The 12,899-nt window shown below is 43.5% G+C and overlaps 2 protein-coding genes across 4 annotated transcripts in view; one reads left to right on the forward strand and one right to left on the reverse strand.

Annotated features, from left to right (window-relative positions):
• Positions 1-2,934, reverse strand: part of chst11 (carbohydrate (chondroitin 4) sulfotransferase 11) — a 48,923-nt gene extending 45,989 nt beyond the window's left edge. For 2 of the 3 annotated variants that reach the window (XR_006026389.1, XM_042078429.1), the window contains exon 1: positions 2,684-2,934. Coding sequence is in view for 2 of the 3 variants with exons in the window: in XM_042078429.1 (XP_041934363.1) it covers positions 2,684-2,801 (118 nt within the window). In the remaining variant the exon portion in view is untranslated. The remainder of the gene's footprint in view (positions 1-2,683) is intronic. The other variant, XM_042078430.1, reaches the window with a different exon arrangement.
• A 3,098-nt stretch (positions 2,935-6,032) lies between these two features.
• On the forward strand, positions 6,033-12,078 carry LOC121697107 (serine protease FAM111A-like). Its single transcript, XM_042078422.1, has 3 exons — positions 6,033-6,318; positions 8,272-8,309; positions 8,412-12,078. Exons 2-3 carry the CDS (start codon positions 8,298-8,300, stop codon positions 10,497-10,499), a joined length of 2,100 nt encoding a protein of 699 aa, XP_041934356.1. The 5' UTR covers positions 6,033-6,318; positions 8,272-8,297; the 3' UTR covers positions 10,500-12,078.
• The last annotated feature ends 821 nt before the right edge of the window (positions 12,079-12,899 follow it).

A 12,899-nucleotide genomic window follows, 5' to 3' on the forward strand; every position in this document is an offset into this window, starting at 1 on the left:
ATCCTGCATACGCTCCCACAACACACACACACACACACACACACACACAGACGCACGCACGCTGGCACGCATGCACTGATGCACACACATACACGCATTGGGGCCCAGGGGAAAGAAAGATACCTCACTGACACACACACACACAGACACACACACACAATATTGCTCAATACAAGACAGCATGGACCACACACACAGTAGCACTCCTCAAAAAATCTCCTTGACAACTGCTTTACAACTCAGCCACTTTTATACGAATAACAGTATTTCATCTGTATTTCGTACATGTACACATTACACACCCACACATGCTCTCTCTCTCTCTCTCTCTCTCACTGTGGCTGACTGTGAGATATCTCTATTATGTTCCTGTTTGGCTAAACAGTGGACCAAAGTCCAGTGTCGGGTTTCACCAAACGACAGACAAAGGAGGACTGGGGGATTTGGGATGTGTGTGTGTGTTTGTGTGTGTGTGTGTGTGTGTGTGTGTGTGTGTGTGATGATGGGGACCGTAACACACACACACACACACACCTCTGCCCCAGTCTGAGTCTCAGACCCCAGCTTGACCAGGCCACATACCTGCCTGTCTGTCCTGCATTGCTGGCCTTGTGGAATTTAGAGTTTCCCACAGAAATTCCACTAGTGTCTCTTTCTTTTTCTCCTCCTTTATGCTCTCCTTTCTCCCTCCTTTTCTTGCTCTCTCAGTTCATCTCTTCTCGTTCTTGTTCTTTTCCGTTTCTTTTGTCTCTGCCATCCCCTCTCCTCGCCTTTTGTTCTTCACACAGATGAGCAGATGGTGTGAGACAGGGGAAGGAGGGTCACTACTGACCAGGTGTGCTGTCACTCCGTACGCGGCTCCTGTAGTGTGTGTGTGTGTGTGTGTGTGTGTGTAAACTGAGGGGCTAGGTCACCACAAGGTCATCACTTCTCAGAGAGAGTCATGGCGAGGCCATGACAGCTCTCTCTGTCGTCTCTAGTCAGACTCTTGTCCCTGTCTCTTTCACTCCATCAGTGGTACTCATTTCAAAACAGCAAGCAATGGATACACACACACACACACACACACACACACACACAGAGTATGTCTACAGCTTGCCAGTGAGATGTAGTGTGATGTTTATGTGTACCCCATTGACATCTTGAAGGAATATGCAATTGGCAAAAAGCTGTAGCCTGTGAACTGAATGTAAAGCTAAAGGGTTAACTAAAATAACTATTTTTTAAATCAAATGTGTGAAACAAATGCACCTTTTGTGTGCATAGAGGACATCTTAGATATTTTACTTTACTTCAACTGTGTTAATAGTGTGTGTGTGTGTGTGGGGGGGGGGGGGGGTAGCGAGACCTAGCGACCTGGATACTGTTCTATTTCTTACAAGCTCTAGAGGAGCGTCACATCAAAACAACCTACTGTACTAACACAAACATTCAGTTGAGATGTAACGACAGGCCTATTAGCCAACTAACATTTCAGGCTGTTCCCTGGGGCGCAGACGCTTGACGGAATCCTTTATGTACGCTGAGAATATTTGACCTGACAGTGCATACGAAAGGCGACCGCAGTGTTCCCTGGAATGTCGTCCATTCGAGTGGACAGCGGGGGTGATGAGCACCCGCTGTTTTTTAAAGGCGCGTATTAGCATGTTAGGTCGCATTTGATGGCATGATGCGGGTAAAGGGTATTCCAACGTGCGCTTGAGAATGTTCGCAGGCCGCTGGTGTTGGTGACTCACCGGTCTAAGAGAAATTCCACCGCGGCGGAGAACATCGGGTAAAATAGTGATGGGACAACTCCAGTCATTGCTCTGATGCAACGTTATTGTTCCTCGAATAGGTTATCTCCACATCTATGCGTAAAACAGCCATGCCAGTCAATTCGCAGAATGAATTTTCCCTTATTTCATAGATTCTTTAAATGAATCGCCTTTTGGATGTTAGCAGCGTGCCAATGCTCAGGATTGATTGATTCATTCAAAATGATGGAAATCATGAAATTGCCGAGAACCCAAAGTGTGGAACTTTTAATATTTCCAGGGGCCTGGAAAGTATATATAGGCTAGCCTTCTGTATCTGTACACATTCGCATACCCAAATGCCTCACAGAAACCATCAACTATATGTCAATATTGGTGAATTGCTGTTTGTACAGTGTAAGACTTGTGCCCGAAATGAGAGTTCTTTGATTCCCAGTACAGAGCTGCTACTGTACCCGAGGACTCGGCGGACGGATAGCCTTCGTTGCTATTGAACGGAAACAATGACCGGTGGTGAAAAAGACCGCCACGCTCTATAGCGCCGTATTCTTGGTTAAGGGTGTGACTATTCTTAAATGGTATTTTAGACTCTATGCTTAAAATGAACCAAACTTAATAACGGTAATGACAGAAACATGCCCTGCCTATATATAATACGCTCCGGAAAATGCCGACACTACGGCCATTTAACAATTAAATCCAAACGACATCCACTGGTCACAACACTGGCATGTGTGCCGGGGTAGGCTACTAGTATTCCGCTACCTCGGATCGATCCCGGCTCTCATTATTTATTAATGCCATTTCAAGCGCGTGAAACGCCGACAGCATCTTTGGCAACACATAGCCTACAAACGAAACACGACGACGAGACATCACAACTTAACGGACAGCAATGGATGGAGGGAGAGAAAACAAAGTCCTACCTGGCTGGAACATACTTTGGAAATAAAAGATGACCAGAATGAACGATCCCAAACAAGTGGCCAGTACCATCCGACAAATTCTGTTCATCCTCATTAGTTCGAGTAAAGTCTGTTTCATGGCTCGTGCGGAGGAACTGCGGGCGGAGTGGGTCGAGCGCGGCGGCTGGCTTGATCCGGACAGCGGGGTCTGGGGCGAGCCGCGCTGTGATGCTGATGATGCCACTACCTCCAGTTGACCAGACTCGGTGTGCTCTGTGCTCACCCCGGCCCGGATCATACTATTCGTCTCCCCACGCGGAACTACAGGGGAAGTAGGAGGAACCCTCCGCTGCTGCCCCCTCTCGCAAACCATCTAGTGAGCGCGTCCATTCGCGAATCGTCAACCATTGCCATACTCACTCTCACTCAATGCATTCTCAAAATAAACATCTTAAGTCCTCTTTGACAACGAGAAGTTATTTACATGGTTAGGATACATAGGCCTAGTATATCAGTATGTTGTTTTAAAAATGAAGGCGCATGATGTCGCGAAAGGAACCATTTATGACTAGGCCTAGCCTACTTATTCAACGGTGCTGATCACGCACCTACGGGCTGGCTAAGGTAGAACATCAGAGTGTCTAGCAAGGTTATGATGCCAAGTGTTCTCGCTCCCAATTAGCAATCCTCATGTTCACTCAGATAACAGAGATAAAGTCCTTGCTTGAATGTATGCCCTAGCCCCTCGTGGCCTCTTCTAATAAGCGAATGGGTAGAATATTTTAATTAAAGACAAATATCAAAAAAGGTTCTGCATCTGCACAGTGTTACATGCTCTCATAAACTGATGATCTGATGGCTAAAGATTTTAATTGAACATAACTATAGGACAACTTATTATATAGCAAGATAATACACTGTGGTAGCCTATATCTCACATCTAAATCGGCCGATGACATAGCAGCAGCAAATTTAATTTGCTGCCCGGGCTATAAGACCATCACTAACAGTAGACTGTAATTCCATATGTCTTAACTTTATGGCAAACGACAATAATGTAGTTGGTTGTAATCAGTGTTGCTGACAATCGCATGGCGCCTCATAATATTTGACAATTGGTAGCCTACAGCTTAAAGGCCTATTCAACTCTCACGTCGGTCTTCGGAATTGCAGAAGCTACTACAAATGAACGGCGCGCGCTCCATCTTTTGGTGAGTTGGGGGCATAACATGTGGATCTGGGAAAATGTCGCAGGCACCCGGATATGAAAATCGGGATGGCCTGTCACACAGTCCTTTTAAGAATAGCCTTCTCTAATTGTTCATCCATTTTCTTATGCACACACACACACACACAGGGGGCCGCCGTGGCCTACTTCGGGCTTGTAACCGAAGGGCAGAGATGGCAAAAGTACTCACTTCCCGTACTGAAGTAGAAGTACAAATACTTGTGTTAAAAATACTCTGCTAAAGGTAGAAGTACTGATTTAACTTCTTTACTCAAGTAAAAGTAACAAAGTACAGGCCTGAAAATGTACTTATAGTATAAAAGTAAAAGTAGTCTTGTGAATACCATTTTTTATGCAACGGTACCTGTAACACACAAATGTTAGAGTGCAAGAGTGCCAGTCTCTCTTTTTAAATCTTCCCATAACCTGTTGGACCATTTCTAGCCCCCCCCCAATATTGCACTGCCTACTTCAGAGGGCAGTGTGTTCTTTTGGCCTACCATCAAATGCTGGACGTCTTTAGAAAGCTAAGATCCTAGTTTCTTAGGAAGCACTGGCACAGAGTTACAGAGCCTAGAATATTGTTTTTTCTTTCTGCCGGATAACAAGCATCTCTGAACTGACCACATTTCAGCCCTCTAGGTAACTTGATATGATTTTAGAAACACAACTGAGCCCTAGCACCAGGTCTTGCGAAGCTGTGTGCAAAAGTAGATCAATATAGACTGAAAAATAAGTACTTTAGACCATTATTTGCCAAGGTATGCTCATGCGTTTTGTAATGCCCTATGGAAACCCCTTAGGACTTTCCAGGAATGAATACACAAAATGGAATAATTACACAAAAGTCTCTATTTTTGCATTTTCTTTGTTGGCTTCATGGGTGTGTATAAGATGGACTATACATCTGCACAACTAATATTGGATAAAACAACATGAATATTTAATTCCTATGGATTCCTGTGAATACTGCAAGACTAGGAATGTAGTGGTAAAATAAGAGGTGGGTAAACTATGAATTCTGTGATCATGGTAAGGTGTACTGCGCCATGCGGTATCAGATTGTTCCCTGGGGGCGCAGACACTTGACGGATTTATGTACGCTGAGAATATTTGACCTGACAGTGCATACGAAAGGCGACCGCAGTGTTCCCTGGAATGTCGTCCATTCGAGTGGACAGAGGGGTGATGAGCACCCCCTGTTTTTTTAAAGGCAGGTCGCTGGTGTTGGTGACTCACCGGCCTTCCACCGCGGCGGAGAACATCGGATAAAATAGTGATAGGACAACTCCAGTAATTGCTCTGATAAAACGTTATTGTTCCTCGATTAGGTTATCTCCACATCTATGCATATCTAAAACAGACATGGTCCTAATTTCATATATTAGGGCAGCCGTGGCCTACTGGTTAGCGCTTCGGACTTGTAACCGGAGGGTTGCCGGTTTGAAACCCGACCAGTAGGCACGGCTGAAGTGCCCTTGAGCAAGGCACCTAACCCCTCTGTTGTTGCAGGCAGCTCACTGCACCGGGATTAGTGTGTGCTTCACCTCACTATGTGTTCACTGTGTGCTGAGTGTGTTTCACTAATTCACGGATTGGGATAAATGCAGAGATCAAATTTCCCTCACGGGATCAAAAGAGTATATGCTTACTTCTTAAAATGAATCGCTGAGGATTGATTGATTCATTCGAAATTATGGAAACCATGAAACTGCCGAGAGAACCCAAAGTGGTAACTTTTAATATTTCCAGGGGCCTGGAAAGTAGGATATATATAGCCTTCTGTATTTGTGCACATTCGCACCCAAATGCCTCACAGAAACCATCCACTATATGTCAATATTGGTGAATTGTTGTTTGTACAATGTACTGTGACTTGTGCCCGAAATGAGAGTTCTTTGATTCCCAGTACAGAGCTGCTACTGTAGCCTACCCGAGGACTCGGGGGATCCTTCGTTGCTATTGAACGGAAACAATGACCAGTGGTCGGAGGCGCACCTTGTCAAGTAGGCTACCACTCGCTGCAAGATCGGGGCTGGGCTCAATGTGGGCGGAGCTTAACGTTGAGTCCAGCCTACCTTTGAACCACGTCATTCCCTATTCAATCAGGCTTCTCGTACAACGTCGGCGTGCTTACATCACTTTACAACTTCCTACATCCTGCAAGACCGCGAAAAACGTCTACTGGGTGAGAGTAGTAGCCTAGAATTAATTTAAAAGTGGACTGTTCATATAACTGCTCTGTGCGAAAACGCTTATTGATATGACTGTCAGTTAGTTAGCATTTTACAGGAAATCCCTTCATCCAATCTGTTACTTGGTGTGATAAAAGAGGCCGCCCATTTACTTTCAACAAGCAATCCGTACGAAAAGGAAAGCGCCAAGTTGCCGAGTTGCTTTTGAAGTTCTTTGAAAGCGTCTTATAATCGTAAGTAACGGCTCGAATTGTATCTTGTTCAATGTTGAGTTAACTTTATGTTCTGAAGACTTTGACGTTTGATAATCCTCTGTTTAAGATGAGTGTAACCTAAGCACAATTTTCTTTAATGCGCGCAACCACAGGGCAAAAGTCGCTCCGTTATCTAGTATGTTCTACACAAACGTACGGGCATTTGTGGGTGATAACAGGTAGGCCTATGCCATGCTGTTGGAGTGCAAACAAAAGCTGCATCGCCATTGAGATCACATAGAAAAAGCTGGCTCAGAAGTTATAAAAGTATTGTGCCATGTTTATTTGTGTAGCTTAATGAAAGCACCGTTTTTATAGCTAAAAACATATCGGAGGTGCCTAATGTTGAGTTATTACAGTATTACAGTCTAGATTTTTTGCCGTTAATCACTCCTATGAAATAGTGCTATTGTCTATCCAAAGTAATGTGCCTGTTTCGAAGTTAACTGATGGTCAAATCAACCCAAACAACACAACCTGTAATCATGTAATCAGATGACATAAATCCTAAAACCCAGCGGTGCATATCACTTCTATCCAAGGTCAGGTATTGTAGTGGAGGCTAAACGCAGCTCTGAAATTTCAGAAATAGAGTTTATCCACCTCTCAAAATAGTTAATTCACCAATTGCAGCTTTAAACATTCAAAAATCACACTGTATTATCCACATACACAATATGTAGGGGCAGCCGTTGCCTACTGGTTAGCGCTTCGGACTTGTGATCGGAGGGTTGGCGGTTTGAACCCCGACCAGTAGGAACAAGGCACCTAATCCCTCACTGCTCCCCGAGTGCCGCTGTTGATCCAGGATTAGTGTGTGCTTCACCTCACTGCTAACTGTGTGCTGAGTGTGTTTCACTAATTCACGGATTGGGATAAATGCAAATTTCCCTCGCAGGATCAAAAGAGTATATACTTATGTAGGCCTACACTCATCAACACTCTTGGAACCATAATACCACTGCATATTGTTATAAAAAATTGACAATAATACCATCATCAAACATGTTCCTTTTTTAAAAATCCTATACCGCATGGCGCAGTCCACCGTACCGTGATCACAGAATTCATAGTTTGACCACCTCTTATTTTACTATTACACTCCTGTCCAAGGTGAGTTTTCCATAGCTGTTAATGCACTTCCAATATTGTTTGCACCTCCAACGTCATGGGAGTTTTGAGTGGCCTGTGATGTAAGATTGTGTGAAAGAATAGTCTGCGACTGTAACCATGGGGCATTCCATCAACGTTGCTAATGAAAGCGGTGCTTAGGCCTGATAGAACATGCCTGACTTGAATTTCACTTGAGGTTCAAGCCATTCCATTAACTCAAGTTAACTGAGTTTTGCCAGATAAACTAAGGATGTTTTTTTTTTTTACACCAGAGGGGTATTTCACAAAACCTACATAAGGGAATAAACTCGGATTTGTTTGGTTATCCGGGATGAATTTAGCCATGACTTGAGAGAGAGAAATTGGTTACCAAAAGAGATGGCCGAACGTTACCGTGGGGATTTATTCTATGCAGCCTGGTCCCGACCAGCCCACTGCAGAAGTTGATCGGAAATGGTGGCATATTTTCAAAGGTGTTTCGGTGACAGACAATATAAAGTGATTTATAGTCATACTCTATCTGGTTATAGGGGCATGCTGTTTTCTTAATGACTGTGTGCCTAGATGAGGACGCACTCACCACCCCTATTCTCACTGTTAAAATTCAAAAAGGAAATAATTAACTTCCTTGTTAGTCTATATCAAAAGCTGTTGTTCACTTGCTTTTGTGAAATACCCCTACGAATCTGTTTTCACAACAGTGATTTATAAACTGACGAACAGAAGTGGAATGGAAACCTAATTGCAGAAATTCAATATGAGATTTGTAGATGAACCAAGACGATGCTAAATGCTGCTTTTTAAATTTTTATTTTACAGAACTAAACAGAGCAAGCTCATCAAGAATGGCAGAAAGTGTAAGTATACTACTCTGAAATCCTTCCAATTCTTTCTGAAAACTTTTCATATCAAATATTTAAATGAATGAGCTGAGTTTTTGTATATTTTGCTCCCTACAGAAACCTTCCAAAAAAACCTTCCGGTACTCATTAAATGGGAAGAAACTATGCACTATATCTTCTGACAATTCTTCAGAAGTGCTCAATGCATTGTTGATAGACAGTGACTTTGAAAAGATCCATACCACCAAAGCTGGAATGGATCTAATTATTAAAAGAAAAAAGCCCAACATTCCGGCTATAGGTGTACGTTTCCCCTGTTGTCTACTTGAAAATGATGAGGAACTTGAAATACGCTTCATCAAACGTGACCAAAAAACAAAACAAAAAAAAACAAAAACCAGCCAACATTTGCCGTTAGGAAAACCTGAAAAACTGGTCATCTTCCATGTCAGCACAACTGGCAAAAAAGGCTTAAAACGTAATGTAATAATGGAAAACAAGAGACTTAAGAACGAAGTGGATTGTGTGTGTGTTGTTGGAGTCAAAGGAGAAACTGTAAAGGATGCTCTACGAAGAGATGGACGTTTTGCAGAGGACTTATTTACCAAGGACTTTGCTCTTGAAGATAATGAGAATATCATCACAAAGATGAAAAACTCTGTAGATGAACTGAAAGATCATAAACTATACAGCTTTGCTCTTAACAGCCCTGATGCTATACCTGATAGTCTGGAAATGCTGGATGACCTTGATGATCATCAATCTCAATCATGTTCCAAAGAGGATATGGCTGATTCACATCCACTTTCAAGAATATCAGATGGTCAGTCCTCAGGAAAGGCCTTATTGGCCTCTGGCAAAAAGGAGATGACCACCACTTCAAAGTCAAAGCGTACAAAGAAAGTGGAAATTCTGGGAAAAATACCAAACACTGGGGAGATTTTAAAGATTCTACGTGATCAATTTGACAGTTTGGTACGGCATCTTAAAGCTCGTGAGGGTATTAAGAGTGCTGAACAAGTGCGAGAGCTCCTCAGAGAGGAATTTTCAAAGGAAACTCAGGGTTTCTCTGAGATAAAAACTTTAAAAATGCTCATGGAACGAAGTGCCTCTATCTGCCAGGTTTATTACAATAATCAAGCATTAGGAACAGGGTTTCTACTCTTTGGCAGATTCATTCTCACTAATGCACACGTCATCACAGATCAAAACAAAGAAAACCTTTTAAACAATCTAAGTGTGTCATTCAGTTTTGAAGATTTTAGCCCAGAAAACAAAAAGCATTTTGCATTGAAGAGAAGGCCTATAGCATTTGAATATAAGTCTACTCAACAACATAATGTGGACTTTGCTCTGTTGGAGCTAAAGAAGTCTCCTGAAGCATTGCCTCCACCACTTCTTCAACACTATAGTGCTCCACCAGTGAGAGGGGGAGTCTGCGTCATAGGTCACCCAGACTCCGGTGTTAAGAAAATGGACACGTGTCTCATTATTGAGCGTGAAAACCAGCTAAAGGCAGCTGAGAAACATGCAGCAGAAAATTCTGATTTTTTTCAAGTCATTAAAGACACATACTTTAACAGGAAACAAGAGCTTGATGGCTCTCAAATTGAGTACAACAGCTGCTTTTTCTATGGAGCATCTGGATCCCCTGTCTTTGATGAGCACTGCAATGTAATAGGTATACATACAGGAGGCTACGTGTACAAAAGAACGAAACCAATAGGCAGCATCCTTGAATATGGACTCCCTTTACTGCCCGTTCTGGTGTCTATTCTCAGACAAACAAAAGACAAACATGAACATGTGTGGGAATCCTTTTTGGCCGAAAAGAACACAAAACTAGTGATTCAGTATGCTGAGGACATGACCTTTAGACCAGACTTAACAGGCAACCGTGCTTGGGAAAGTGATCTGCATGTGGACAGTTATGAGGAAGAGGATAAGGAAGAGGATGAGGATAAGATTAAGGAAGAGGAGGATGAGCACATGGATGTGGGAGAGGAGGAGGAAGATGATGAAGAGGAGGAGGCAGACAGTGATGAGGAAGAGCAAGAAGAGGAGGAGGCAGACAGTGATGAGCAAGAGGAAGAGCAAGATGAGGATGATGAAGATGATGATGACACAGAAGGAAAAGCAAAGAAACGCAAATTAAGTATTTTGCATTTCTTCAGAGCACAAACTGGAAATAACCCTCACACCTGACAATACACATTGTCCAGGATGCTGTGGAATCTTTTTATGCCTTTGATACCTAGGATGTTTGCTTATGTGTTCCAATTAGGATGGGTTGACACTATTTCTATTCAAAAAGCCAACATAACATTTACAATGTCATTGAAAGACATGTTGGATTTTGTAAGTTGTTTTTAAACAAAGGATGTTACAAAATAAAACGATTTAGTGGCTTCTGACAAATTAATTGATTGCAGTGAAAAAATGTGACACAGTGAAAAATATATGAGCTCAAAGATAAAACTGGACAGAAGGACAGAATTATTTCAAGACTGAACTATGAACAAGATTTTTACCTTGGAATATTTTCCCAGGACCACATCCCAACTCACATTCAGCACCGACTCCCCCCAGGGCTGTGTGTCGAGTCCCCTGCTCTATTCTCTGTACACACATGACTACCCCCCACCACCCACCCACTCTACAAACGGACGCAGACCCGTGGTTGGTCTCATCTCAGGGGAGACGAGTCAGCCTATCAGGAGGAGGTCCACATACTGGTTGAGTGGTACAAGGACAATAATCTCATCTTGAATGCATCCAAGACAAAGGAATTAATAATTGACTTTCGTAGGAAAAGGGCAGACACGGAACCACTCCACATTAATGGGGAACATGTGGAAAGGGTTCCTGTCTTCAAGTTCCTAGGCACACACATCGCAGAGGACCTCTCTTGGACCACCAATACCCACCACATGGTCAAGAAAGCCCAGCAGTGACTCCACTTCCTGAGAATCCTCAGGAAAAAACACCTGGAGGGGAAGCTGCTGGTGTTCTTCTACCACTGCTCCATTGAAAGCGTGCTGGCCTACTGCATATCCACCTGGTATGCCGACTGCTCAGCAGCGGATACGAGGGCCCTCCAGAGGGTCATTAACACCGCCCAAAAGATCACCGGCTATGCCGTGCGCTCCCCGTAGGACATCTTCAGTTTCCGCTGCTTCACAAGATCTGCCAACATTCTGAAAGACCCCTCACACCCCGGACAGCATTCGTTTGCACTGTTGCCCTCTGGCAAACGCTTCATGTCCATCAAATCCCGAACAAACAGACTCAAAAACTGTTTTTTACCCCACTACAATACGGACACTGAACACTGCGTCTGCAACAAGTTGCACCATCACACCAGGACTTAGGGACTGAGCCCCTCGGGTAGAACCCACGGGTCATGGAATTTCTGGAATATCATGCAATTTTGGAAAACCTATTCCAGACATGAAAAGTCAGGGAATTTTATCATTTTGGGGCCAAAGTCATGGAATATCAGGGCAGGGACACTATATTGCTTATACATTGTTATGTTTTAGATTAGATCTCCTAGTCCCATATAACCCACCCAGACCGCTACGATCACAGAATACTGGCCTTTATGTAATTCCAAGAACCTCAAAAACTACAGTAGGAGGCAGAGCTTTCTGCTATCCCCACCCCTCCTGTGGAATAATCTCCCTTCCTCAATTCGATTAGCAGACACCCTCCCTATTTTTAAGTCTAGACTTAAAACATACCTCTTTACTGCCTCCCATAGGTAGGTATGGTGCAGTGTGGACCTTCACCCACCTCAGGGATTTTTGGAATGGACCACCCTGCTGTGTCCTTGTGTGACTGGCACCCCAGTCATGCGTGCGATGGTGGTTACTGACCATACCTGCGCAGGTGTTGACTACCCCTCACCATGCCTTAGTTATGCTGCTATAGCATAGTGCTGTCATGGACTTTTCATGTGAGTTATACCGTCATCAGTCATCTGTGTGCTTGGTCCTCATCTCACCTGAAGTCCCATACCTACGACTGCCCTATCATCGCCTATTACTGTCCCCCTACCTGGATTCCTGGCCTATACAGCCTATAGCGACCCACCACCTGCCCTATGCAACTCTGCGCGGATTCCTGGCCCGTGCTGCCGACCCACTACTTGCCCTATGACAACTCCTAATCCCCTGGACAATTCCATTTCCTACGCTGGACTATTTGAATTTAAATTAGGTTTAAACACTAAATTAGGATTAATGCATTATCATACTGGATATGTAACCATCCCACCTCTTGTAACATTCACCTCAGGTGGCTTTAAACACCATGTTCTATTCTCTACACCTGACTAACTTATGCATTTGTTATGTATACAGACCTTACTGTCCTGTAACTGACCCTAGGCAGATGGGTCAGGCCCTTGAGTCGTGGATCTGCTCGAGGTTTCTTCCTATATGTATCTCCAATTCTAGGGAGTTTTTCCTCGCCCCTGTTACCCATGGGCCTTTTTTTCTTTTCTTTTCTATTCTCTGATTGTCTAACACTCTGTAAAGCGCCATGAGACATGTGTAATGTTTTGCTGCTCTATAAGTACAATTAAATTGAATTGAAATTGTT

This window comes from Alosa sapidissima, chromosome 22 (assembly GCF_018492685.1).
Source record: "Alosa sapidissima isolate fAloSap1 chromosome 22, fAloSap1.pri, whole genome shotgun sequence".
Taxonomy (NCBI): Eukaryota; Metazoa; Chordata; class Actinopteri; order Clupeiformes; family Clupeidae; genus Alosa; species Alosa sapidissima.